Here is a 27,991-nt window from a genome sequence, read left to right as displayed (position 1 = left end):
AAATGTGGGGGAAAAAACTTCCAAATGAACATAATTATTTAAGAGTCATTATTTAACTTTATTTGGAACAAAAAAATAACCATTTACACGTTAGAAACATTGATTGTTTTTCTTAACAGCAGTGTTTAAAGATATTAAAAATTAACAGCTAAAATGTAAAAGTGGATAGATTTAAAGCCTCACAAGAGGCAAAGTGACACCTTTGTCTGGTGCTTTTTAACAGGAGCCTCTGTGTCTTAAAGCAGCCAATAACTTCCAGGTTCAGACCAAAACAATTGCCACTGATGCAGGCTTTGAACAACCCCCCCCCCCCCCCAAAAAACTGAGCAGCACTTTTAGCAGCAGTTTTAAGTCTATTTTCAATCAAAGGTTCTTCCTGCGTGTTACGGGCTTGGTGAAAACATTGTCCATGATGCGTTTACGGCGGAGGTTCATGCCGTATGACGTCCGGGCTGGCTCTTTCTTCGCTCTCTTCTGGGCTTGCGGGGCCGGATTGGCTGGGCTGGGCAGCGGCGAGATCAAATCCACTTCAACTAGAGGAAGCGGCTCTGCGGCAGATCTGGATTTTAAGGTGGTGTGTCAAGAAGAAGAAAAAAAAAAAGTAAAATGAAAGGATGCTAATGGGATGGGCATCCTTTAAATTTTAACAATGCTATGTCTATTAGAGAAAACTAGACTATGATATCCTAAAATATATCAAACTTTAAAAATGACAGAAAATGTTCAGAAAAAAAAAAGTACTTGTAAAAAAAATATATCTTTGACTTCTGATTTAAAAAAATGAGTACAAAATTGTTGACCAGAGTAAATTGACATAAATCTATAGTAGTCAAGGAATAAGTTCAAAGCATTTCTTACTTGGCTGTTCGTTTGGAACTTTTTCTGCTTTTGGAAACTGCTTTTGCCTTTCCCGTGTCGTCGTCATCTGAAATCAATTCTTTCTGAAAAGCATGAAACAACTGACGTCAAAATAGGTTCGTAATCTGATGACACTATCAATGGGCAAACCTTTGTCCTCTTAAAGGCCACATTTGAGTTTCAAAATGGATAGAAGGGCAAGGTCATCCACAGATTCTATTTTAAAACTGTAAATGCTGACCTTTGAAGCACCTCTTCTCGTATTGCGAGTGACGGCCACTTGAACATCTTCACTGGGGCCTGCAGACTCTGGAGACTCTGCTCTGCCGGCTGACAAACACACAGACACACTCATATGAGGACCAGAATGGTTCTGAACTATTGGTGGTGAGATTGACATAACTATCACCTTTTGTTCGCCTCCGTGAGGGCAAGTAGATAAATGAATGTTCTCCTGCGCTGGTCTCGTCCTTTGCAGAATCCACCATCAGGACATCTTTGGATGATGTCATACTCCTGGTCTTTGAGATCTTTCCGACAGCTCCTCCTGGGAATAACAGTAGCCTATGTGAACATGTAGTGCACTAGGTCATGCTATGAAAATAGCGTTTCACACTGTACCTTTCTGCTTCTCCTCTTCATCCTGGAGCCTCTTGATGAGGGCGTCTGCTACCGGCGTTTCCGAATTCACTTCCAAAGGTGTAGCCAGTAAAACCATGTCTTCCTCCGGGTGGTCCCACAGTTTTCCTCTGGTTCTCCGCCGTTGGTTCGCGCGACCCGCGGTGCTGTTCACTTTGGGCTCGAGCAAGTCATGGCTGATGCTCGCCTCCTTTGTTGCACTCTGAAGGCGTTGGAGATGTCATTGATTGCTCAGTAAAATATGACATCACAACCGATCACCAATTTTGCACAATATGAAAAATATCTACCAGTCCAGCCACTCAGATCTGCGTAATTTCTTAAATTTACAATTTGTAAATAAATCCACAGACCTGAATTTTGATTCATTGATATTATATTGTAGTGTCACTTGTGTTCATTTTGCAGCTGTAAACCTTGAGCTTTTTTCTATGTCCTGCACGAGTGTAAATTCACACGAGAGGTGACCGCATACCTGTGGAAAGACATTCAAAGTGTTGCGCCTGGACTGACGCGTGGCTCTCGAGGGGCTGAAGTTGGGCTGCGTTCCGTCCTCTTCCTCCTTTGATGGTTTGAGCCTGGTCTTTCTGGTGCTACGCGTGACCGTCGGTGAAAAATCATCCACATGTTCTTTGTCCTCCTCTGTTAGGACTTCCAGTGTTGTCGTTTGTAACACCTCACTGCTGTCAAGGACTCTCCGACTGGACCCCCTCGGGGTGTCTGTCAGAGAGCTTGTGCGTTTGGCACGGGTGGAAGTCTTGGTGGCTGCTTTGGGAGCAATGTCATCTGGTTCCTCCTCTCTGGCATCCGGCTTACTCTTAAGGGGAGTTTTTACAGGCGCAGCTTTTTGAGAAGCTCGTCGTCTGGAGGCAGAGGCGTTAGAGTATATTTGTAAAGCTGATGTATCGTTAACATCCATTCCCTCCTCCTGATCCTGGGCATTCTTTGGACTGTCCTCCTGGACTTGAGGAACTTTTCGAGAGCTTCTCCGAGGTGTATCGGCTCGAATTTTGGCTTCTTTCTTTCGAGCGGTTCGACTGGGTGAGGAGGAGACTGCTTGGTTGTTATCTCCAAACTCCGGTTCCTGGGAGACAGGAGTGATGAACGTAACCGTTCTCCTCGACCGTGTAATCATTCGGGTGGGAGTGAACTGAAATGTCTTCTTCTGAGACGTTGAGGTTTCTGAGACATGCTCTTCAGGTTCATTGATTGAAGTGAAAGCTTCTTGAACCTCTTCATTTCTTGTTTTGATCTCACTTGGACGCTCTTCCTTATTATCAAGATGTTGCTGTTGTTCCTCTGGAGAGCTTGTGGTCTCTGCATGGTTGACAGCCTCTTCCATTTCAGCAGGCTTGTTTTCTTCAGAGCCCTTCTGGGTCTCAGCAATTTCAGGTGCCTCCTGTTTCATCTCCACATAGGCATCATCTTGCACTATTTCAGGTGCCTCTTGTTCCATCTCCACATCGGCATCATCTTGCACCATCGCATAATTCTCGCTTTCTCTGTCCTCCACAGTTTCTGCAGCGTCCTGGGTGGGCTCAGAGTCTGCTGGAACGTCTGGCTCAAGCTCTTTAGCAGCGAGATGTTCTTGAGGGTCTTCAACATTCAGTTCTGCCTCAGTGTAATTGTTCTGTGGCTCAACCTGCCTATTGATTTCGTTCTGTGGCTCAACCTGCCTCTTGATTTCATTCTCATCTTCAAGTTCCATTTCATTCCCATCATCTTCTGGTGTGACCACCTCAGACTCAAGCACATCAGGTGCCAGAAGGACAATATTTGGGTCTGTTGCAAGATCATCTGAGGCCACTGCTATAAGTTCTGGTGGCTGAGGACAATACTCCGCGGGTAAAACATCCGCCACCTTATCGCCGTCTTCATCCATGTCCAGCACCAACGAGAAATTGCCATGAGTTTCACATTTCTGCTCGTCCGGTGCGACGGGTTGCTGCAGGTCAGGCAGTTGGAGTGGCACGCTGTCCACCTCCTCCTGTTGGTCCTCCATGAGCTGAAGCGGAACCAGGAGAGTGGTCGAAGGTTTGAGCTCCATGTAGGACGACACTGGCCCCTCATCCTCAAGTGCCCCTGCCGCTTCCGTATCAGTGCCAAGTCTCACCATTAATACCTCTCCTTCCATTTCCTCTCCGACCATCTGGAAGCAAGCAAACAAACAGTACTTTTAAGCCCAACACTGACATTTATTCGATTTTGATTTTCACTTGCACAATACCTTCATCTCAACACCTGGCGGTAAAAGAGAAAACTGGGCAGCTTCCTGCTCCGAGAAAGCCGATAAGAAGTCATTGTGTTCTTCATGACCAAATGCCGAGCTGGCTGGGAGGCCTCGTAGCGTCCCGTTACCGTGGACCTCCTGAATGATCTCCACTTCACTACCAGAGTCCTCCTCTTCTTCCTTCTCTTCCTCTGCCTCGTCAGATTCCTCCTCCTCTTCATCCTCATCCCCGTCTTCAGACTCGGAGCTCGAAAGTTCTTCGCTATCGTTCAAACTAACAACCGCTAGGAGACAAGAAAAAAGCATGTGAGCATTTAAATGGGGCACAGGGAACCACGCGTTTTCCTCACAGTGAGAGTCTGTGCCTGTCGACTCGGAAGATGACACTGAGGCGGTGGATTTTTGGTCGGAGAACGTGGGTGGAGCTTCGGCACAAGCTTGCTCTTCCTCTTCTACCTCACTGAAATAAAGCAAGGGGGAATTATTTTTCCATTTTAATCACGTTTTTGATTTCTGACAGAATATACATAATTTGTAATCCAAGAAGAAACTAAATACCAAAATGGCGCTAGAATTAATAGAATTGATCATTCGGGTTATCATCCACCATAGTTGATTAATGAAATTCTAACTCCCATGCCTTGTATTGGTAATATCAAAGTCAAAGTCAAAGTCAAAGTCAGCTTTATTGTCAATCCCTTCATATGTCAAGACACACAAAGAAACCGAAATTCCGTTTCCTCCATCCCACGGTGACGAGACATACAAGTAGGCGACACAAAACAAAAACAAGAAGGCACAAACCATAAATAATAAATAAAATAAAATGAGCGATGAATAAAAACAGACCAATAACCCATTGAATATGTAAAGGGTAAATCAAAACACATACCTGGCTGGCTGTGATAAGGTATGAATTCCAGACCGAGTCAGAGGAGGAGACAGGCCACTACCAAACAAATGCCGTTCCACAAACTCAGTCAAATCTAATGGATGAAAAATTGAGTGGTTATTATTTATTCATACAAATAAAATAATCACTCGAGCATTGTTATTTCTCCCAGGACACACCTGTTGTTTGCTCCAAATTCTCAGCTGGGTCAGTGTCTCCACATGCTTGTGCATGCTCAGTGAAGGCTGGAGCTTCAGTGTCTCCAAATGCATTCATGTGCTGGATGAATTTTGTGGCGTCGCCATCTGCATATACGTTCACATGCTGCGTGAACGTGACGGCTTGAGCGTGCTCTAAAATGGCAGTGGACTCGAGGACTTCTGACTGCGCTGTGTTCTCTGTGATCAACGACTGAGGATGAGAGTCTGTCTCTGGGGCAGTGTCAACCAGGTCACCTAGCAACAGAAACATGTGATGTTAAGTCACACAATGAATGAAAGAAGGCCTTTCAAATGTGCTTGATGTGATGAATCTAATAACTAATTACCTTGACAGGATAATTGTTCTTGGTCTACTTCAGCAAGTTCTTGTTTGCTCCCTGATTCAGTGTCAGGTTTTTTCTCCATTTCCCATTCAACTTCTTGTTCTTTGTCAATAAGCTCAGCATTTTCTTGTTCGCTTCCCGACTCGTCGAGTTGGTTCCCCACTTCTACTTTGTTGTCATCCTCTTGCTCTGCAGCGATCTTTATCTCATCTTCAAAGGTCTCTTGTTCTTTGAGCTCCTGGTCTTCATTCTCAACATCATTTGATAGCTGCAGAGAAGCTGGCTCAGTCGCTGGAACAAAGTTCTGCTCTGGTTCTTTTTCACTGAAAAACTTGAGGTTCACAGTCACAACGTCATCTTTATCCGGGTCGATATGCTCATCCTCCTGATGTTCGTCTGCGTCATAGAACTCCAGAGTGGTGTCCGTCATCTGACTTGTGTCAAAGCTCAAGCTGAGTGGAGCTTGCTTGGAGTCCAACGGGTTGGTTAATTTTCCAGCTTCTTGGACCGAGAATGATTCCTTTACAGAACAGCTCAGCTGCGGTGAGGGAATACCACCTTCAGGTGGCATGAACTTCACATGGGGCGACTCCGCTTCTTCATTGTCATCAAGTTGTGAAGACCAGGCTTTGCGTGGGCGAGGCAAACTGGCTCTTTTGGTGAGTAGGCTAATCTCACTGTCTGCTGCCATCTAGAGAAGAAAATACAAAAGATACAATTGATCCCAATACAATACAAGACATAGCAGTTAGTTGGCATAGATGAAGTGGTCTTACGCCATTGGTCCAATGCGTGTCATTTTCCAATGCAGCAGATCTGGCGACTTGGGTAAAAGAGATCCTGCTGTCTTTGCTGCGAAGAGGAGGGGTGACTGAGCGCCCTGGTGATGCAGAAGGAGTGGCCATGGGAGTGGGCCTCTGGCTATTGCGGAGGATGGATTGAGGGGTAAAGTCTGAGAAGATGGCACCAGAAGCAGCCAAGGCACGAGCACGCTGACGGGACGAGAAGTATGTTAAGATTTGACAGAAAATTATATTACTTTGAACGGTGACAAGGGATCAACAATTGGTTTCACCTTCACGATCTGTGGAGTTTGAAGCAAGCTGAATTCAGGGACCTTGGTGGTGCTTTTTTGAATGGCCCAAGAGGGTCTGTCAGGGCTGAGACGAGGTCGAGGGGTGTGGCAGGAAGGATGAACCATAAAGTCCACCTGCCTATGTCAAATGTGAGATGAGGGAAGAGTGTGAAGCACATTGAATAGTGAACACAGAGTCCTTTTTTTATTTTATTGAATAGTCTGATTGATGGAACAATGCTTTACTCCGGCTTTTAAGGAAGTACCTTGACTTTCGTTTCGAGCTCATAGTTATTGGCGTTCCCAGGAATGGTTCCATTTGAGCTTGAGATGCAGGCTTAGGTGGTGGGCTCAGGAATCTGGCAGTTCTTGAACAGAAAGGCACAATTTGACACGAGTAAGCTAATAATTAAAAAATGCTTTATCTAGTTTGTTGTTAGGTTACCTCTTAGCAGGGGAAGACGGTGGGGTCTCTCCTTTGGCCAACCACACCTCCTCAATCTTGTTCAAGACATTGTTGATGAAGCCCGCTCGAGACATCACTTTCTGATTAGCAGGACGCTTACTGATGGTTGAGAGTGGCTGTGGACGAGTCACTGCACCACAATTGAGAAAATTAAGATATGCAAATGAAAAGATGTATGTGAAGGCTTTCTCTCATTTCATGCCCCTGTTACCTTCTTTGTAGATGGTGCTGGGATGTTGATAGGGTTTGGGCCTCTCCATCGCCAGTTTCCTCTGAACTCTGGGTAGAACTTTACCGTACTGCTCCAATATAGAGTTGCGGGTTTCTGATCGCTCTTTAAGCTTTGGGTCTCGCTCATTCTAACAATAAAGCAACAAGAGCAAATGGTTGCAAACTCATTATCTATATACGTAAAAGATTGATGACGGGAACAGTTGTTCTTGAAGCTTAGCAATTACAAATTGTTTCGCAATTCAAATGACCTTAAGTTGCAAAGAGTTTGTGTTTGGATGCGTGTCGTACCACGAGCTGCATTTTGAGGCTGTGGTTGAGTCGCAGGGCTGGTATGTAGTTAGCTTGCTGAAGGTAATGAACCATTAGTATTTCCCTGTTTTGGAGACCGCCCGTACCTTGTAGAAAATTTTCCAAAGCCTCCTAAGAACAAAACAAAGAAGTGATGGTAAACTAGAAAGCTAAGTATCTTTACAAATCAGCTTTAACAGCTATGAAGACAAAAGTGACCTGCTCAGTGGGGCCAAGTGGCAGTTTGAGCAACTCTTTGATGAGGCCCAGTTCCTGACAGCTCTCGTACACAAAGCCAAGCAGCTCAGCCCTGTTGAGAAGATTCGAGTGTTGCCGTAGCAATGACAATGCCTCAGTGAGACACCTGGGAAGTGGGAGGAACATTGGAAAGTTATTGAAGCTACACAAACATGTTGGAACGTAACAGCCGTACAGAATAAAAACTCAGCTACTGCTGTATTGCTGTTTGTCTGCTTACTTGTTGTGTAGCAGTACAGCCAGATAGAGTCTGGCCTGAGAGATGGAGCAAACGGGGGGCTTTGTGGCGTTAAAGTAGCGGACTGCCATGGAATGTTGGCCCTCACACATTAACGCTTGTAGGACACGCTCATGCAGCCACTCAAATTGACACCGAGAAGTGTTCGGATTCAGAAGCACTTCAAATGAACGCTGATCAGGAGAGACAGGGAATAGGGATAGAAGACAGTGGAGAAAAAAAAAAAGTTAGCTTAAGTTATAATAGTCATGTTGGCAGTTGCTTTTTATTCATATATTTGTACGTGCAGACCTGGTGGTCACGGTGGTCCAGCAGCCAAAGGCCATGCACAAGATTAAGTAATCCAATAGGGACGTCAAAAGCTATGGGGTAAGACTCCACCGATGATCCCTCCTCATTGGGGAACGACCACATGACATCCAACAATAAATAGATTACCCAAGAGCAAGTCAAGGCTAACACAGATATATGATTTTGACATACTGATACAATGAACCACAAAAGGTATGGCCGACTTGTGTTTGTGAAGGATACAATCGCATGTTTTGCAGCCTCATCAACACTGTCCAGTAGATATATATCCAGCAAAGCCTGCAGATGAGATATTCATAATCAACTGTTCATGAATGATTTTGCATCACATACGTATGGTGAGTTTTTAAGATAAGATACACTTAAGCATACATGAAGGCTCGGTGGAGGGTATTGTCCTGTTCCACCTTCATCTCTTTTCCATAGGTTGGCCAAATGTTCTCCACATTGGCCAACCAAATTGTCAATCATGAGGCAGTCTGCACACCACTTCCCCCTGTGACAAAAAAAATCACATTAAATAAAGTTGGGGAGGGGAAAAGAATAAAAATAAAATAAGAGCACTCACTTTGCAGAAGAGGTGAGCTCCTCCCTGCGAATAGAGTAATAGTTGCTAAAGACTGAGTGACTGAAGAAAGGCCTGGAGATCTGCATGGCATCAACATCTAGAGAGAAAACAAGTTATAAGCCGCGCAGTGGAAACACAATGAAAGTCTCTTCCCAAACATGATTACCTGATACTTCAGGCAGCAGGCCAGTGCGACAGAACCAGAGGACCACTTGAGCGTACATGGAAATCAGACTAGAAGCCACATTCTTGTTGATGAGTCCCACGAGACCTGCACAAATCAATAAAGAGCCGCAACTATTAATTACAATCTACTTAACTGTAAATATGAAACCGAGGTGAAGATGATCAAACCTGACTGGCATTCCTGTAATTCAGTAGTCATTGTGTCAGGAATTTCTCATGCATGCGTAAATAACTATTAGCCAGAGCATAAGCAGATTACGTTATATTTGCCGTATCGACTCCAGTGGGTTGTATTCTGAAACCTCTGGCAGACAATGACTGAAAGCGATGTTTCAGCGTGTGGTGAAATGTGTGCATCACCTTTCTGCGTGAGCTCCTGAGCTTCAGTGAGCAGACAGCGGAAGATGGTGCCGAGGTTCTCCAGAAGTCTTTGATTGTGCTGCAGCAGCTGCATAGTCTGAGGATCTGTGAAGTTGGACGAGCTGTCGAACAGAGGTGCACCTTGGGCGCAAACACACAAGTGACAATTGATGGTACCTTAAAGTTCTCATTCTTTTCAACATGATGTTCTATTGCAAATGAGAATGTCCAGGAACGTACAAATGCCATCCAGTTCCTCCTTGGTCTGGATCACTTTGTTCCAAGCCCAATCCAAGATATAGCGAAGGTTTAGTGCGGAGCCAGGTTGTTCTGATAGGACATAATTAAAAATAAGTATCAAAGTCTATATGGAGTGGTGCCAAACAGAAAACAAATATCAAACTTTCTGGAGACGGCCTCTCACCCTCCGTAGTCCACTGCTTGATACAACCAGTGATCAGTCCCAAAGTGCTGGTCTCTACTGCAGTCGACAGGATGGCATCCAGTTGCTCCTCCTATAAACAATTGATAAATGTTGCGATGAAAAAAATTTAGCTTCTGTAGAAGACAATAAAAACTGTTCGATGACTCAGTCATATACCAAAGGCCCATGGCTTGAGAGGATAAAGTTAGAAAAACGCAATAGACAGCAAGAAATGCACAATTACATAACACTTGGAAAAAAAAAATGACGTGCACCTGAGAGAGACTGGAGGTGTGTGCATCAGCAAGACGAGATGATAGGAGGCCTGACATGAGGCAGCGCGAGTAGTTGCTGGAAATGACATCACTGGAACATGGAGCAGCTTTCTTCAAAAAGCTCAAGGTCTGAAAGTGGAAGAGGAATGCAATGGAAACATTCAGCCAAGGTGTTCTTCAAAAAATAGATGGACAGACATTTGTTGTAGGAGTAATATAACAAATGAGTCACAAACCTGTTTCTGATATCCAGAGCACATTGAATGAACAATTCCAGAGCTGAACAGGCAAGTAGCATCTGAGAGGGAAAAAAAAAAAAAAAAAAGTAAAACTGACATTATGGTAATTTATTACATAGAAAAGTATTACAACAATTGAAAACCTGAGCCAAACCAGCAAACAAAGTTTAAAAAAAAAAAAAAAAAAAATGACAACATGTAAACAGATAACACATTTACCAAAGTTGTATGCGGTCGGGTTAAAGTACTGTTCTGGTGGGGGAAAAGTTAAAGGTAGGCCCCGACTGAGACTGTGATCATGCACAATCACATCTAGTAAGATCTTCTGAGCAGACATTTGTATCACTGGGTCCAAACACCAAACAGCCAGATAGGGGCAGTTCTGCAGAGATTCGCCCATTCTGGAAACAAAAACAAACAAAGCAACTCAAGTTACTGTCCCAATGAGCTGATAACAATATTTGATTACAGTTAACACTTGATTAGCACTAACTGCGCAAATTATAGTCATTATCCTATGAGGTATTAAATATTGGTCATTTTTTAGCGATTTGAAAGCCTTTACATTTTAAAAAGACAGTTAGGAGGATAGCATCAATCAAGTTTCGTTTATCCCCAAGGGCCAATTAGAGGCACAGAGAGTAACAAAGTCGATTCATCTTTTAAAACAACCCAAAATACATTAGTGAAGTTGCCAACAATCCACACAAGCTTCACTGTACCTGAATGAATCCGGCATCTGTGCATGGTACCAACGGTTGATGTCAAAAACCCCAACGTAGGTCGATGGCAGTCCCTCTCCGTAGGCCTTGACTTGCCAACTAAATATGGACACACTGGTGTCCGGAGATGCGACTGAAAGATGGAGGAAGGAGGATATATATATATATATATATGTACAAATACAAATATCTGTCAGTAATATGTGACCAATCTGACCTTCATTTAGGCTGTCATCCCTGTCTGGGTGGGGTCGAAATTTCTCAATGGTCCGGCAGCTCAGCAGACGGGTGTTGGTGGTCTGGGCTCTGAGAGGAAAAGCCGCACCACTCAGCTCCTGACTGTAACGCTCCTCACAGTACTCTAGACCCTGTGCAGCATAATAACAGGTAAGGAGGCAGGCGGGGACGAGCGCTTTTCTTAGAAGTCGTAATGTTCCTCATACCTCATAGAGGATCTTCCCTGAGGCAAGACATTTCCGCTCACTGAAAGCCATCTGTAGCAGATGGAGGCTGACCGTATCGCCTTCTCTGTGTGGATGCGAAGGATATGAGAGATGAGACTGAGTGGATCTATTGAACCTGCAGGAAGGGTATTCTGCCAACTAAATACGGTTAGTCCACGTAATTGTGTTGTAAACTTACTGATCTTGAGAAGACTGGACAGCCCAGAGGTAGCAGCAGTTTCTGGGGTCATTTTCCGGCTCCTGGAAGGTGAAGGCATGAACGGGCACTCTGCCACCATCCAACTGGGAGTGGTACCTACAAGTACAACAAGGGCATTTGTACACTTGCTTTTAAAATATATTTATACAATACTGCTCTGGAGTAGTGTCTTCCACAAGTAAGCATTTACTGTGCACTGATCAAGGCGCATGGATGTTAAAAACATTGCTGAGCCTAAATTTAACGACAGTTCTAATTTAATAAATGTGCTTGTGGCGAAAGAGCAAAATGTAGAGTCTCTGTCACCGAAATTCATGAGTAAATGAAGCTATGATTGGTGAGTTTCTTCTCTTTTGACAATACAGCCATGTTGTTTGTGGTTCCATAAAAATATGCAATACAGTGTAAACTAAAGAATCAAAATGTTTTCCCAAAAAAGAACACCAGGGCTCAAAGTTGTTCCATTGCATTGCAGTCCGTAGATGAGTGGCGTGAAGGTAATTGGCGCAGTCGGTTACACATGACTCTGTTGGCCCAAAGACTGAAAAGGTATATTTTGAGAAATGAGAGAAAGTCTCACTCTTTTCTGAGAGACTTCAAGTTCCATAGTTGCAAGTAGCCATCAGAGAAGCCCACGGCCAGTTGGTTTGTTCTAGGGATGTACTGCAGGGCTGTAGCGGATACACCACTTGGTCCGTTGAGCTGGAGGGAAAGGTGTCTGCCCTCTCTGTGGCTCACTTCTCGGAGCCTGGGAATCTCTCTCGCAGTTTTGGTCACTACTTGCAAACCTGTGAAATCCAAGCATGGGACGACAGACTTAGAATGAGACACTCACTACACAGGGGGAACCTGCCTCTTTCAGCTCACCTGAAGCCTTCAGCTCACTCTGGCAAAAAGACATGTCATCCAGACAGAGGTCCACAAGCAGAACATGGCCGATATCTGTTACGACAGCGGCGATGCCAAAGAACCAGCGAAGACTCTGGTGGAGGTGCTGGGTGGAAGTGCTTGCCCCACCATAGCTCACTAAAGGCTCAATGGCTGTAATCTACAGTCGAGCAAAAAAATACAGGCATAAAACGTTTTTATATAAAATGTGATTTGTAAGATTGAGGTTGTGATGTCATTTAGTGCAGAGCAGAGGAAACTCACACTGCCTGGTATAACCACAGCCTTTGTCACTTTGGACAGTCCCAAGTCATAAAGACACAGCACACTGCCTTCTGTTTCTTCCAAGCCCACTAGCAATCCAGACCTAATGTGATCAAGAACATTATTAGAATCAGAATTTTCCTCCAGCAAATGTATCCATCAAAAATACTCATCAGTGAGCTTGTTTCTGACTCATGACAACAAAGACACATACAAACGGCTGCGAAGGAAATAAATTTGGGGTCAAAAAGTACAAATGGGAAGAAAGCGACACAGTCATCGCTCTGACCTTTTGAGCCAGCTGAAGTCCCTCGCCGTGACGATACTGGGCGGGGGCTCTTCTCCACCACGAAAGCGGTATGCAGACATACGTTCAGCTGTAAGTGCGTGGACAATCTCAAGATGGGGGCCGCTGGCGAGCCAAGCATGTCCTCCGCGGCCTTCATGAACCCAGAACACAACAAGTTTGTCGTCAGGTTTCTTTTAAGTAAGCATTGAGAAAAATCTATATGTCTGGATGACATGAAAGAAAGATTGGCCCTGCACCCACCTACGGTAAACTTTCCGTGAAGCACGGAGTCCTGCGTGATCTCATCCTCTCCCACAGCCTCGAGGGTCACCGCAGGGAAAGGCAGCAGGCTGCTGGTGACCTGGGCTGTCAGCTCATGCATGGCTCACTGCAAGAACAATGTACCTTAAAACCATGGTATATTTATTTTTCTCTATGATATTAGTGGCATACAATGTTCCCCAAACATCTTCAGTTTAAAGTACCAAAATTAAACAGACTCCCCGCAAACTCAAATGTAATGCATTGTCATAACATCTAAATATACTGCCAATAAAGTGTCTTCTTAGTTACTTGCTACCATGTGGTTTGCAAAAAAAAAAAAATCCCAGTTCCAAAGTACAAAAGACTCTTTGTAAAAGCAGTTGTGGCCCAGTTGTTCAAACTTGGCAGTGTGATCAACAACAAATGATATGGACACATGTGTCAAGAGTAGCTTGGGGTCAAAGCACAATCGTGTCAAAACTGAATTTGTAAATCATGTTCGACAGTCCAAAAACACAAAAAAGAAGTGCAACAAAAAGATACACTTGGCTTCACTGTACCACCACAGTTACTACCTAAAAAAAAAAAAAAAAGCAACTTTGTACCCTCAATCTGTGTCCTTTTTATCCAGTGAAAAAAAGGAGAAAAATTAAGCTTAAGCAAAAACTTTTACCAACTCCAATGGAATTTCATGTAGGTACGGCAAATGCATTATAATCACAAGAAATGTATCTTAAAATAAGATATGTTTGTTGCGGAAGAAAAATTGCATACTATTACAAGACAGGGAAACTTTGGTTTATGAAAGTTCCATCCCAAGTTTGGCAACGTAAACCATATTCTCGTGACGTGCTAAAGTATACTATAGTAAAGTAAGTCATAACCATTAAAATATTTGGATGAAAACCACTTCTAGGTCATGATCAGCCAGATGAAAGGCAGTAATTCACCTTGGTCGTCTGAAAGCCAGTAATTCACCTAGGTATTTACCAATTAACAAATAAATGCGATGGAATACTTACTGCGCAGAAAAGACGTGTCCACAGCATTGCTGTGGGATATGAAGTATTTGTTTGACAACCATTGATGGAAAGTGCAGAAATAAACGGCGCTCCCTAACGGTCTCGTGGAAAATAACACAATGGATTCAAGCGGACTCCCGCGCAAGGCTGACAGCCGGGAGTAAACATTTATGAAGGAAGCATGAACACACGTTCTAAACATCTATTAAACACACTTTTAGTCATCGTGACACCTGAATCAATATTCAACTAAGGCAGTTCCGATGATTATACAACCTACCTTAGCTTCCCGAAATCTAGTCAAGATTATATAAAGTGCATTACAAGACAACCTAAGTGACTCTTAAGCGTGCAAGCCTCGAAGTCAACTCACAAACAACTCCTAAATGAGGTCGCTGGACATGCAAAGTTATGTAAATGTTCCGTTAACTAAAATGCTAATCTGTGGCTAACACAGCGGAGCACAGATCAACATTAGTTAGCGCAGAGCGTGATGTAAGCAAACAGCTGTTCTCTCCGTTGCTTTTTTCACAGCGCCCCGTGGATGCATCACGCGAGGTAACATCACTTGTAACTTGTTTACACATCACGTCACAAGTCGCCTACATCCACTTTGGCTGAGTTATCAGGCTGCAAAGGTCACGGAATGATAGCGTGCAACTAAAACGATTAGGGGAAGAAAAAAAACACTTGCGCGAACTATCCAGAGTCCGTGGTATGGTGGAATATTAAATGTTCGCCGTTTTAATAAGATGTAGTGCAGTGTAAGTGTGCGCTCAAAATGTGCAGTTCACGCATGTTCGTGTAAAATTGGCACATTTTCAACACCATTTGGGGAAATCACTGCCAGTGGTCATTGCAAACAGCCACGATCGCTTATAAAACTAAGTGTTAAGGAAATGGCATGGGGGGGAAAAATCCCAGTTTTAAGCAGCTACAACTCGAAGCGCTCGTGTGGTCTGACAGCACTAGCATAGCATGTACCTTAGCTACTAGATGCATCGAAGTTCGGTTTTACTGAACGGGCAACAGATTTGTTTTCCTTATTAGATTCTGTGTACCGGGTAAGAATAAGCAGGTGAAAGCAGCTAGGTTCATTCAGCTAGCTTCTAGATAGCAGTGGAAAACGTGATGCAACGTGCCGCCCGCTAGCCGCTACAGCCGTTGTCATTACGTTACCTTGCCTCCTTAGGATTGCTTTAATCGATAGGTTTCGTTATCCTTGGCTGTTGGGCGTCATAATCAGCACGGAACGAATGTTGCTCTTAAGCCGCTTGGCGCCTCTAATGGATGACAAGTCTAAAAAGCTTCTAGGGAACTTCAAGCTTCGGCACTGTCTAGCGCCTTTTCTAGTGTGTCTATGTAGGAAGAGGAAAGTGTTAAGCAATTGTTCTTCGCCGGCCTGTTTACCGAATATAGACCCAGAGTTGCTTATTGCCACCCCCTTTTGGTTGGCGGATGTATTACATGCCAAGGTTGTAGCACAATTATTCATTCGTTCAACTTTATGCACTTTTTTCAGGAGTGGAAACATTTTTTGCTCCTAAGGTCACATTTGATTTTTAACACTAAGATTGACCAGGTCATTTGTCGATGAGGTTTAAAAAAATGTAAGATATATACAAATAAAATAAATTCTTTTCTCAGGTCCAGGTTGTATCATGTCATGATTCTTGTTTTTAAACACTCCAACAGACTATACACTATTGCATTTTTGAGTTCATAATGTCAATAACATTAAGATGTTCATGCCAAATGTGTTTGATACAGGATTTTCTCAATACTTTTATAGAGAACGTTTCTTGAAGTCTCTGAAGGAAGTACAATTCAAGTACAAGTGAAATTAAAATGTTTTTTTATTTTGCATTTTGTACAATGCTTTTACTGGAATGGTGATAGTTTAATGTACAAGCAGGCAATTAATTATAAAGTATTGAATAATTCCAGGCGGCTCGGTGGCGCACTGGGTAGCACGTCCGCCTCACAGTTAGGAGGGTGCGGGTTCGGTTCCACCTCCGGCCCTCCCTGTATGGAGTTTGCATGTTCTCCCCGGGCCCGCGTGGGTTTTCTCCGGGCACTCCGGTTTCCTCCCACATCCCAAAAACATGCTTGGTAGGCCGATTGAAGACTCCAAATTGTCCCTAGGTGCGAGTGCAAATGGTTGTTTGTCTCTATGTGCCCTGCGATTGGCTGGCAACCAGTTCAGGGTGTCCCCCGCCTACTGCCCGATGACGGCTGGGATAGGCTCCAGCACTCCCGCGACCCCTGTGGGGACTAAGCGGTTCAGAAAATGGATGGATGGATGAATGATTCTATTAAATAATTAGACGTGACATTCGCATCTGCAAGATGTAACATGATTCATTGGAATGCTGAGTCACCCAATCTGATTGGGTTTGAACAAGTTAAAAGTAACTTGGAAGGCGAACATGTAGTACATCTGGTGGGACCAAATGCTATTGAGAATGAAGAAGAGCTGGAGCATTTTTGAGCATTCGTCGTTATTGTTTTTTTTTTCCAATTTGTTGCTTTCTTTGTTTGTTGTATGAACTTAGATATGGCACTTTAAAGCATTATATATACACTCAGTGTTCAGCTGCTAGGATTTTCTCACACGGAACCGCTCAATCATCAAGTCATATTGTTGTATTTCCCTACAATGACAGAAGAAAACAAATTAATCATTCACAACATTTTCTTCCCTTAAAAAATGGACCCAAGCTTTCTTTACCTATTACTTAAACAGCGTCCTTTTATGTACTTTTCTTCTGCCTTTTTTATAGGGATACTGTCCATCGCAGCAATGGCATATGTGATAGCCTACAAAACAAACATGTATTCATTTAGGTTGTTAATCACCTAAATGAACAGAGGCAGTGATTTACCGAAGTCAAATTCCTTGTTTGGCACGCTCAAACATGGCGAATAAAAACTCTTGAATCTCTTGAATCTTGAATGTATTTAAAAACATTGACACTTCTAATAGGCCCAGACCAGTATGCCATACCTCAGGAAGAAGCACATCCAAAACAAATGGAATGCGCTTCATGTTTTGGGCCACTATCTTCCCAGGAGCTGTGGGCGCAGCTGTCTCGTAGAGCTTGCGCAGGTAACTGTACATCTTGTCCAACTGCGTTTTATCTTCCAGGTAAGTCTCCACTCCAAAATGGCTCCCGTTAGAGCTCTCAAAATAGCGGCGCCACCGCGACTGCGCCTGACCTCGAATCACAGCCTGCGGGAGCGCGGAAACAGTGTTCAAATGTTAGCTGACTTTGCAAAGTACTAATCACGGTTTTAAGTTAGCAAGATTGCACAAAACAATCATTTAAAAGAACATTCTGTCAGAAAGAGGAAAAAAATAAAAAAAATGTAAAGAAATAAAGACAAACTGAAAAAAGGACAAATATAAATCAAGAAAAGAAATCAAGAAAAAAGTAAACAAAGGAAAAAAAATCCCCCCCCAAAAAAGAGCAATACAGCAACTATGCTAACAATCATCCACGATTTAACATAGGAAATAAAACAATCCCCTCTCTTCAAGGTTTTGCTAAGAATCCTCAAAACTGCATCAAATGCTTCAGGCCTTATCAAATCATACCAGCAGGCGTTCTTCCACCATGCGCCGCTTGGTGATAAAGTGCACAAGCCTTTCGTTGGCCCGGTTGTGTGCAGCTTGTGTCCGGTCTGGCAGCAACCTTTTGGCACACTTGTTGACCACCTCTTGCTTCTGCTCTTCACAACCTTTACTGGGATTCACACACTGGTCCTCTTCCTCTAACAGCAAATCACTCACAACGGTTTGTTGCTCTGAGGAGGCCCACGGGCGCCTTCTCCTCACGGGATAACCTGAACGAGGGTAAGACTCATCAGGACAATTCAATGGTGCAATGTGAATTTATCTAAGCGTGATTTAACTCACTCATGCCATGATTAAAGTATTCAAGGAAGGGGCCACAAAAGGAGCCACAAGCTAGAAAGAGCAAAAAAACAATTACAACCCTGCCAGAATATCATCAAAGTAAATTCTGATAAGAATAAAAAATATTCTGATAAGAATAGAAAAAAAACAAAATAAAAACACAATTACCGATGCGTATTCTGTAGTCTGCTATCAGCTCTAAGACCCAATGCATCATAGCGGCATACTTTTCTTTGGCTTCAGCCTATGAGAGTCAGCATTAGAAATATTTGTCACCAGTGTAGATGTATATAAAAAAAAAAAAAATTTTGTTTAGTGTTGATCATCCTACCGCCAACTCATCAGCTCCTTCACAGTCAAAGGGCTTCAGGGATTTCAGAGGCACAATAATCCTTTAACATAGGTAATAATATATTCTGACACATAAGCAGCAAACAAAAAGACAACTATTAAGAATAGCTAAATGCACACCCCCGTTTTTGTCGACTCATCTGATCATCAATGAAAATAATGCTGGCCTTTTTTGCCTTATGATTTACATGTCTCACCTGCAAAGAGGGGGGAAAAACAGTCAGAGAATTACTTTTACATAAATAACCGCAAAGTGGTTTGTGCAGAATTTCGGGCACAGGGGTAGTTGCGGCCACGCAGATGCCAAAGTTGGAAGGAAACATGAGAAACAAAAGATCCATATGTGTTTTTGCTCTCACCAGCGCAGGCCATGTAGGAAAGTGTCTAAATTTGCACCACACAAACACTCCCTCTTCGATAGACTCTGGCCCTGGAATACATTCAGTTTTCAGAGTAAACAATGGAGCTTGTTTACAATCCATACAGACGCTGCCGGTCACACAAATCTTACTTGTCTGCATCAAGAAGCTTGGCAGCTCCTCTTCATCATCACTTTCCTCATCTTCCAGGACTGAAAGAGGCAGTAGTCCCTCATAGTCACCAAACTTGATGGACAGATCAGGCGACAGCACAGACTCATCTTGTTAGGGGTTGAGACGACGATGCAGAAAAGACAGAAGCAGAGTAAAAGATAAAAGTCAGCATCACCTTAAAAAAAGCTCAACATCAATTACAAACAAATTACACGAGGCATAATTCTGTCAAGTTCAAGTCTAGCCTAATTCTGTGAACAGCAATATAGCAACACAGAGCTGTATTACCTTCCTTTAGTTCAAATCTTGGTCGTGAGGGTTCAACTGACGAAGCAGTGATGGTCCCTTTTTTCAAATTCTTGGAACAGCGATGTTTCGGTGAAGACAAAGCGGCCTGCGTCGTTGGTAGTTTTTTTCTAAGTTGTCTGGAATGGGTGGCCCCTATGCTTCTCTTCCTGCTTTGGGACCTCAACGAATAGGGTGGTGGTGACGCAACCTCTGATGTCTATGGCACAAGAGGTTTTAGGAAAAGCTTCAGGGTTTCCCAAACCCTTCGATTCAGGTTGCACTGTGTTTTTTTTTTTTTTTGCTCTTCAAGCAGTCATACTTTTAAGGGCACTTCATCATTGTTTAATTAATATTTAACCTCAAAAGAATATATCATGAAATACCTTATCATTCCCGCCCTCTGCTTCAAAGACATTGTTGCAAACACTGGGCAGTCGACTGGTGGACAAACTGTGCAAAGGCGTGGACGTCAATAAGGCTTCTGGTGTTTTTCTTGGGTGTCTTCTGCGTCTTTTTGGGGTGTATTCACATTGTAAGGAACACGCAGTGGACTGATTTTCAGTGGAGGAATTACTGCCTGACACAGGACTTGTTTCTTCTGTGGCCAGGGAGGGAATATCACGAAGGTTCCATTTTTGTCTTGACGTCTTAGTTGGTTCCCCTTTGCATGATTTCCTTGGTCGACCTGGAATATTACAACATGCTTAGTGTGGGATTCATTAAGAACCATGACAAGACGTATTAACAGATATTTACGAGTAGGCTATGTCAAACGAAGCACTAGTAGAAAAAATCCACTGATAAGACAGTTATTCAACTTGTGAGCAGAACTGACTTATCAGTGAAGACAAGTAGCGTTTTTTGTACATGGCCCTTTTGATATGAAGGCTCTCAAACGGTTTCCATAAAAAAAAATAAAAAACAAGGACACAACAGAAGTACCTCTCATTGTCGTTAAATCATGAAAACACTTCACAGAAGTCTGGCGATATCCTCATTTGTTGAGGTCTGGAACACAGCCATACATACAGGTTGAATCATTTTTACAGAACGAAGAAGGCAAATTTGCAATTCGGTTCAACTGAAGTGTAGACAAATACATACTACGACATAGGTCATTTACTATTATAGCTGACAAATAAGCACGTCACACGAGATAACATATTTCCCACGCGAACAAGCTTTGATATTCGTATTGCTATCTTAAATACAGCCACAGAATACTACGTGATCAAAAGCTCTTTCATGCCCCCGCAACACGAGCAGCAAGCTAACATATCCCACGCGAACAAGCTTTAATATTCGTATTGCAATCATAAAATACAAATACTATGTGATCCAAACCTCTCTTTCACGCCTCCGCAACATGACAGGGAAGCCAAATACAAAATGCACGATTACGTGCCCAAGCGAGCAATAACAAGCAGTCTTCTGGTTCAGGAAGACGACCCTGTTGGATTCTAACAGTTTGTGGAGTAGTTTTTTTAAATTATTATTATTTTTAAAGCTATACTAACATTTTCTACGGGCCCGTACGCGACTTCAAGTCACACAAGCACCATTACGTAAAGTGGAGCTTTTGCAAATTCCTTTTATCGCCCCCTAACGTTCGGAGGGCATCGAGTCACATGACCACAGTTAACTGGCTTCATTGTCATCCGTCATAATCATAATAATGCATCACTCAAAGACGATTTACAGTGGATACATTATTCATGCACTCACACATTCACACCGAGTAGCGACGGCTGCTCTAGAGCCGGCTGACGCGTATGCTGTTTCTTTTATCACTGGCGTCATCAGCCATGTCGGTTATATAATTAATTTATACATACGAAACAATGCCTAAACATTGGATATGGATATTTTTTGTAGTTCTTGATCCTGTGCAGACACAGTAGCTACTGTACTATATTTTGTTATTGCTGTGAAAGGTAATCCTCGTTAAAGACCGAACAAGTTTCTATAAGGTGCAGTAACACAATCCAAACTGAGGAGGGCAGTGTTGAACCGTTATAAGACACTACAATATTTTATGCGCTCAATTATTATCAATTATTAAAGCAAAACGACTTGATACAGGTACAGTAGAACTGTGGTACTCTAGGGTCAAAATTGTATCCAAAGGTTGAACGAAGGCAACTGGACTATTCTGAAATATGTTTGTGCGTTTTTTCTTGTTTTCCAAAACCTGTTCGAAAATTACTGGGGAAATTATGCAAAATAAATGGACAGGCAGAATAATCACATGCACTTCCTTTGGAGGGCAGAAGGTGCTTAACTGACCATGTGTATCCACTTTTTGTGACATTTTTCAAATGTGCAATATATGGATCATTAGAACTTGGGAAGCGCATATTCAATTTTAGAAAACGTGCTATCCCCAAGGTCGATGAAAGCATCACACGATAGCAGAATTACCAAATTCATTAGAGCAGCGACGCTCCGCCTCCTCATCCAGATGTGCGGCGCGCCGGCGTCTTGCCAGTGAGCGTCTGCCGTCTGCAGAGCGCGGAGCTCCGTACAGTCAACAGGAGGCAGCCGCTCCGAGTACCACCTGGATAAACAGACAAGTGAACCGCGGCGTTCACCGTCGACTGAATCCACGTCGTGACTTTATTCTTGCTTTGCTTTTTATTCTTGTGGAGTGCGTCCACAGTGGTGCGTGGTTGTACCTGATGAACCTGGTGCGTAAAAGGATGAGAGAAGCAGACCTGAGACAGATTCAATTACAGATCTTTTGATGGGTTCTCCAAAGGTAACTCAGTGAAACTTTTTTTTTTTTTAGACAAAATGTGGAATACAAGTGGTTTCCACCTTGGAAGTGACGCGAAGTCGCCTTTACAGTAAGGAGCTCCAAGTGCACTTTGCAGGGGCGTGTTGTTAATTGAAATCGATCCCGCGGTTTTCATCCTCCTCTTCGCCCCTCTGCACACCTTCAGCATGACTTCACTATCTGGGTCCAAGGAGAGATCCGCGGCTGGCCGGGGCAGAAAGTACACGGTAAGAAAACATCAGTTTAGTGATTTATTTAAAAAAAATAAAATAAAAAATCTAGTTCACATTAAGGCGTCCCACAGATCCAAAGCAATTTTGAAGAAGCGATTTCCTCTCAGTTCTCATTTCGGATTTTATTCAATCCTAAAATGATTAAATACCGTATATGACTGCATGGGAGTGGTTAGCACGTCTTTCTCACAATTCTGAGGTTTGGTTGCATGTTTTATCTGTGCTTGTGTGGGACTTACCTGTACCCCAGCTTCCTCTCACACTAATGAAAGACAAATTTTTGTATAGGTGTAAATGTAAATTGTACTTATACCTATGATTTATATACTTATATTTATGATTTAACACATTCTGCACACATTTCTGCTCAAAACTCATTGAGCCAATTGACAGGAAATTCAGTGGCCATGTCCCAAGCATAAATATGTACAGGAATTAGTCATGTTGACTTGAAGCAGAGATTCAGGGCAAACTGCCCTTTGCATTCCCTCTACATTCTGGTATATTGAGGACTATAAGTCAGTGGTTCCCAATCACAGGTCCGTGGCCGCATACCAGACTATCGGCCATTTGTTACCTGGCCATACAGATATTTAATTTTTGGGAATTTATGTCAACACCAAATAACAAAATATTTGCCCTGAACCGGTTCCTGGCAGAAAAAAGGTTGAGGACCACTGCTCTAAAATGTCGATACGTGTCAACGTGAGTGTGAATGGCTGGTTGTCTGTCTTGTGATTGACTGGCGAATAGTGCAGTGTTTTTTTTTATTTGCCCAAAGTCAGTCACTAGAATAGACTCCACTGGTAAGCGCTACAGGAAATGGAAGAATAGATGCTTCCCAATACATTTGTATTTTCCCCGTACAACATATCTCTAACTTTGGTAATACCGTTATTTGTTTCATAATCGGCCAAATGGGGTGCATACATGCAGAATGTCTCCCACGAGACTCTCGAGCTCTATTAGTGTTGTCATTGACTGTCACATGCACTGTCACCATCAGAGCTCTAAATTACTTTAAGCCCCCCCCTCACTAAATGAGAACCACACACAGTTATCAATTATACAGACAGACATGTGGACACACACGCGCACATACACACATGAGCGTGTCTAGCACCTAATAACAGTTACAAGATGTTACCCACCCCCCACTCTTGCGAGCATTCCCTCATGTCAGTCTTTTCAGCTCACTTATTATAGCTCTTATGAGAGATTTTAGGAGCCACCGTGCCACCACATCAACACCCCGACTCTTTGTGGCTCATTTGATGTTCCCATTGGTTTGAGGAGTAGTCTCGGTTGAGTATTAATAACACACGTCGATGAGCAGAATCTGGCGTCTTGACTGTTGTGATTTGCAAAAAAAAAAAAAGTTTGAAAATGATTTCTTCAAAGTAAGCATGTTTGCTAAATATACACATCATTAGGAATATTTTCCCACTTTAATGCGTGACAAGAGCTGTATCAATAAATCTCCCTTTATTGAAATAATCTCACTCAGTTTTAGTGTAGCTTTAGTTTGAAGTGGTCCTCTGTAATAAAGGCTGTTTCTAGAATTTCACAAGAGTTAATATGACTTTCATAGTGGCAGCAGTTTAACACTGGAACATATCAAATAATTATTATATGAACATTTCTAAATCTGAATATAATAATGCAAGTTGACCAGCATTGCAGAATAAATTATGTTTGACCTCAGAGCTTCTACTGTTGATTAAATCTAATGAAATTCTATATTATGTGACATTTTGAATTTGGTAAAGCAACATACAAACAATTGCATATGTGCACACCACCTTCTACCATTCCAATTTAAAAGCAATTAGCCAATGAAACATCATCCATGATGTGACACTAGCAACAGTTAATAACGGTGCCACAAAATGTTAACATATATCAAAGTTATATTTTTAATCTTAGTTATTCTCTCCATGGATTTAGTGAGTCTGAGATGATAAATGCTTCTTCTCCTATGCGCCTACAAGTCAAGTTCTCTCCTGTGTTAAATCTCCCACAGATACCCGACACTTCCCCCACCAAATCAGCTTCCTTTTTCTCTGACACATGGTACCGAAAGGCTTACGAGGAAACCAGCCGGTCCAGCTCTCGTCCCGCGCCTGAGGGCGTTGGCTCCATGCCTAGCTCAACGGGCACCCCTTCTCCTGGCTCGGGGATCTCCTCACCGGGGTCCCTCTCTGGATCGCCAGGGACCATCTCCCCGGGGATTTGCACCGGATCTCCGGGTTCTCTTGGCGGCTCTCCGGGTTTTGGGACGGGCTCCCCGGCCTCGGGCAGTGGAAGTTCCCCTGGGAGTGAACGAGGGATTTGGTGTGAGAACTGCAACACAAGGCTAACGGAGCTGAAAAGACAAGCGTTAAAACTTCTCATCCCGGGACCTTATTCCAGCAAGGTACGTACAGGATGTGTGTTGCACATAACTCGCTCCTTCATCAACTGTGACATTTGGACAGAGGCTTTTATTAATTTGCTTACCCGTGAAATATTGGGCCTCCCATCATTACCTTGCCTTAGGTGTAGCTCTGTAATGTGGGTTATTGTTCTCATAAATCAAGAGGATGCGCTGATTTATCCAACACTCACTGACCATCTGCACAAGGAGAGGAGACCCAAACGCTGTTTGCTCTCGGATTGAGGTGTTCATCCATCACACACACACGGCGACAAGACTAGTAGGATTTTTGTGCTGAACATCCCTTTTACCTTATTGATCACATCACCTATACAGTAAATCAATTTCTCTTATTGCACGGTGCTTTCCCATCTTGTGGGATTCAATAAAATAGATTAATTGAGAAAGCAGAGCATTTAGAGCGCATATTAATCCTTAAAGATTTGCTGCTTTTTTCTATTTTCTTTGACAGGTGGTTTAATTATACATATACATGTATTTTTTAATTGTCCTATGGCTAATCTATGCACTCGATTTCAAATGCAGCAGTGACTCTCAATAGGAACGCCATGAAGGCTGGGAGTTGATCGATAAAGGGATTAAATTGTAACCTGCACACATTGATCACCATGCATGAAAATCATTTTTCACAATGTCATCTGCACACACTCATTTGCTCATTACAGTTTTTAGCGCCACAACTTAGACCTCCTTTTACCTTGTTGCTCCTACCGACCAACCACCAAGATATATAAATATATATAAAATCAATTTATTACACAGGTTGCTCATGTACTGTCCACAGAAGAATTGCAATTACACTGAGTTATCGAGTTTCCAATGGCATAATTTATGCCTTTAGGTCTTCCGCTGCAGCTGACTGAATTCCAGTTAGGAATACAGCAGGGTCACACATCAAGCTCAGAGTTAATTGGCAACCTATAAGCATGTTTTCTGCATCATTGTGGGAGCAATAAACTATAGAAACAGGGGGTCAGAGAGGAAGCAGCAGTCAGTAATGAACAGTGTGAGAGCTTGTTAAGACACTGACAGTAGGAAACTGGAAAACAATCAGACCAATGTAAACTGTTGCTGGGAAGACTATCAATTAGATTGTTATTTCTACAGTTGGATTTTGGGGTCTGACTACTATTTTCCTCTCTGTGGTCAAACTTAGTGTTGTAATTGGTTGAGGAAACAAATTAAACACATTTTACTTGCTCCGCATGAGGAGCTTTGCGCTCGCCGGGCCTCAATAAAGTACATCGGAACAATTTAATGAGATTCAATCCAAATGCTTAATAGCAACTGTAGAATACGCTGCTGCAAACTATGGCTACAGTAATAAACATAATGTATTCATCAGGATACCTCTGGCACTGATTATTATTTTATCCCACTGGGAGATTGCATTTTTGTGTGTAGAACACAGTTCAATTGTGATGATATTAAAAGTAGTCTGAATCTAGATTCAATGTCTGAGTCTAAATTTTACTTTAATTGATCTTAACAAAGTCATTGTCTATCGCCCAAATAAGGGAAGTGACGATAGTTTATGAAGAACAACACTCCCAAAGGATATATAATCTCATTGTAGTTCAATATCTGGCTGAATGACCTTTTTTTTTCTTCCAGTGAATTAAAGTTTGAAGGTGCTGTGAGTCAAATAAAAGCAAGATTCACATTCTTGGTGAAGCGACGTGACCGGATTATCCTTTTCCTTCACCAAAAATGTCAGTGAAGCAGTTTAGTTTGAGAATGTGTGTGGGCTCATTTTGTGTTTCTGTTCCCCCAGCATGAGACTTCATGTTATTCCCACAGGATGTTGAGACATACATGACCCCACACTGTTAGAAATGTCTCCCTACACATCGTTGTAGACCTGTCTCTAATTCACTGATATGAATACATTGAGGAATCATGCCTGACACACACATGCATGCACACACATGCTGACGCACTCACAATAGTGCTAATAGTATGCTAATGATGACCTTCAACAGTGTTTCTATTAAATATTTTGCAAATGGTTTGTCTGCTGTATATGTGTATGACTGCTCACTTGTGCTGGTTGGGAAGCATAAAAAAAGAAGTCTTCACACCAATGTTGAAATGCCAAGTTTTTATGATATGAAAAAATTAAACAAAGCTAAATCATTTCCAGACTTTTCATGGTGGAGGAAATTATGGATTGGTCAAAGGAACAGTCGATGTTAGCTCAAAGCCATCAGATTTATGCTAGAAAGGGAAAAAAGTCATGAAAAGCCTACTAGAACATCTAAAATTGATTTTGGCTTCGTGAAAAGCACGTTAAATGCTGGCAGGTGTGTGGTGAACATGAGTTTGAACGTGATTAGTTAATTCTGAAGACAGCCATTTCCCACTTGTCGGAGGGTGTGCTTACTATAAAATAACAAAAATAAAAACTTTTTATTTTTAAGAGTTGTACATGTTATAGGTCACGTTAGTGGTGAGAATAATTTATCGTGGTCGTGTTATTTCAATATCCCAAAAATAAAGCATTTGAGGGGTGTGTTGACCTTTTATAACTTCTGCATACCTTTTAGCTACCTCAAATAAATGTTCATTTGAGTAAATGATGACTTTTAGGGGAACAGCACCCCCTTAAATTCACACAAAACTTCAGAATTGGAACTGCTGCCATCAGGCAACATTTCATCACTAAAGGATTGTTTCCATAAACTGGCTGTTCATCAACACTTAGGGCTCTCTATTCCTAGATAGCGCACATGGGCGTAAAATCTGGCGCATTTGGGTCAGAACATATTTATATTATTTCCCGTGGAATACAATTAAAAAAAAAGAACAATCTAAACATGATCCACTAGTTCCCCAGATTGAATTAGGAACCATAAAACAGTTTTGCACAATGCAGGGCATTAGAATGCACTTGGAGAGGGATTAAATTGAACAGTGTGTGTGTTTCACTATTTTGATGCATGACACTTGTGACCGCAGGACTCTGACGCACATCTGGCAGGGGCAGCTGTGCTCACTTAAAGCTTGTGTCCATGCGGTTGTATCGCTGTGTGTCTGTCTGTGTACTCACACACCCCAGTCATAAAAATTCATCTGTGTGTGTGTGTGCGTTGGAGTTCGGCTCAGGAAAGTGGGTCACTATTTGTGTGTTTTAAAGGGACAGTATCTGTTTCAAATCTTCTAAAAGTCAAAATAAGGTGTGTTTATAAAGCCAACTATATACACTTCCATTTTTGGGATGCCAAAACAAAAGCCGTAATAGGCCATGTTTGGGAAT

The 27,991-nt window shown here is 42.5% G+C and overlaps 3 protein-coding genes across 10 annotated transcripts in view; 1 reads left to right on the top strand and 2 right to left on the bottom strand.

Moving 5' to 3' along the window:
- Positions 1–38: 38 nt before the first annotated feature.
- Positions 39–15,594, bottom strand: ahctf1 (AT hook containing transcription factor 1). Of its 2 annotated transcripts, none has more exons than XM_037248255.1 (40): positions 15,378–15,594; positions 13,174–13,300; positions 12,913–13,063; positions 12,624–12,726; positions 12,339–12,519; positions 12,052–12,259; positions 11,451–11,567; positions 11,252–11,336; positions 11,026–11,176; positions 10,809–10,941; positions 10,306–10,487; positions 10,084–10,145; positions 9,848–9,976; positions 9,573–9,663; positions 9,389–9,478; positions 9,149–9,289; positions 8,769–8,873; positions 8,603–8,699; positions 8,407–8,530; positions 8,257–8,313; positions 8,014–8,160; positions 7,705–7,895; positions 7,446–7,590; positions 7,227–7,358; positions 6,916–7,063; positions 6,684–6,834; positions 6,505–6,606; positions 6,239–6,377; positions 5,940–6,155; positions 5,167–5,854; positions 4,799–5,074; positions 4,620–4,713; positions 4,078–4,190; positions 3,725–4,011; positions 1,973–3,646; positions 1,480–1,699; positions 1,268–1,405; positions 1,100–1,188; positions 859–941; positions 39–559 (listed from the first exon to the last, which is right to left on the bottom strand). In XM_037248255.1, exons 2-40 carry the CDS (start codon positions 13,292–13,294, stop codon positions 364–366), a joined length of 7,557 nt encoding a protein of 2,518 aa, XP_037104150.1. In that variant the 5' UTR covers positions 13,295–13,300; positions 15,378–15,594; the 3' UTR covers positions 39–363. The 2 variants fall into 2 exon arrangements, with proteins under 2 accessions (XP_037104150.1, XP_037104151.1); XM_037248256.1 differs by lacking the exon at positions 15,378–15,594 and adding an exon at positions 14,479–14,499.
- A 1,111-nt stretch (positions 15,595–16,705) lies between these two features.
- On the bottom strand, positions 16,706–20,883 carry si:dkey-127k13.1 (PWWP domain-containing DNA repair factor 3A). Of its 3 annotated transcripts, none has more exons than XM_037248263.1 (14): positions 20,634–20,883; positions 20,232–20,297; positions 19,673–19,974; positions 19,290–19,506; positions 18,980–19,108; positions 18,828–18,898; positions 18,589–18,665; positions 18,449–18,509; positions 18,286–18,361; positions 18,118–18,168; positions 17,797–18,044; positions 17,156–17,430; positions 16,930–17,033; positions 16,706–16,852 (listed from the first exon to the last, which is right to left on the bottom strand). In XM_037248263.1, the coding sequence occupies exons 2-13, from the start codon at positions 20,236–20,238 to the stop codon at positions 16,976–16,978; spliced, it is 1,572 nt and encodes a 523-aa protein (XP_037104158.1). In that variant the 5' UTR covers positions 20,239–20,297; positions 20,634–20,883; the 3' UTR covers positions 16,706–16,852; positions 16,930–16,975. The 3 variants fall into 3 exon arrangements, with proteins under 3 accessions (XP_037104158.1, XP_037104157.1, XP_037104159.1); XM_037248262.1 differs by having other exon boundaries at positions 16,930–17,018; positions 17,206–17,430; XM_037248264.1 differs by lacking the exon at positions 18,118–18,168 and having other exon boundaries at positions 16,930–17,018; positions 17,206–17,430.
- An 882-nt stretch (positions 20,884–21,765) lies between these two features.
- kif26ba (kinesin family member 26Ba) overlaps positions 21,766–27,991 on the top strand; it is a 49,700-nt gene continuing 43,474 nt past the window's right edge. For 3 of the 5 annotated variants that reach the window (XM_037248261.1, XM_037248259.1, XM_037248257.1), the window contains exon 1: positions 24,248–24,714. In XM_037248261.1, coding sequence (XP_037104156.1) covers positions 24,256–24,714 — 459 coding nt within the window. In that variant the 5' untranslated portion in view covers positions 24,248–24,255. Of the gene's footprint in view, positions 21,977–22,077; positions 22,293–24,246; positions 24,715–27,991 lie in introns of those variants that run through there. The other 2 variants (XM_037248260.1, XR_005097596.1) reach the window with 2 other exon arrangements.

Source organism: Syngnathus acus, chromosome 3 (assembly GCF_901709675.1).
Source record: "Syngnathus acus chromosome 3, fSynAcu1.2, whole genome shotgun sequence".
NCBI classification, from domain to species: Eukaryota; Metazoa; Chordata; class Actinopteri; order Syngnathiformes; family Syngnathidae; genus Syngnathus; species Syngnathus acus.
Note: the sequence above shows the minus strand (reverse complement) of the source record. Positions and strands in the feature narration are given on the sequence as shown.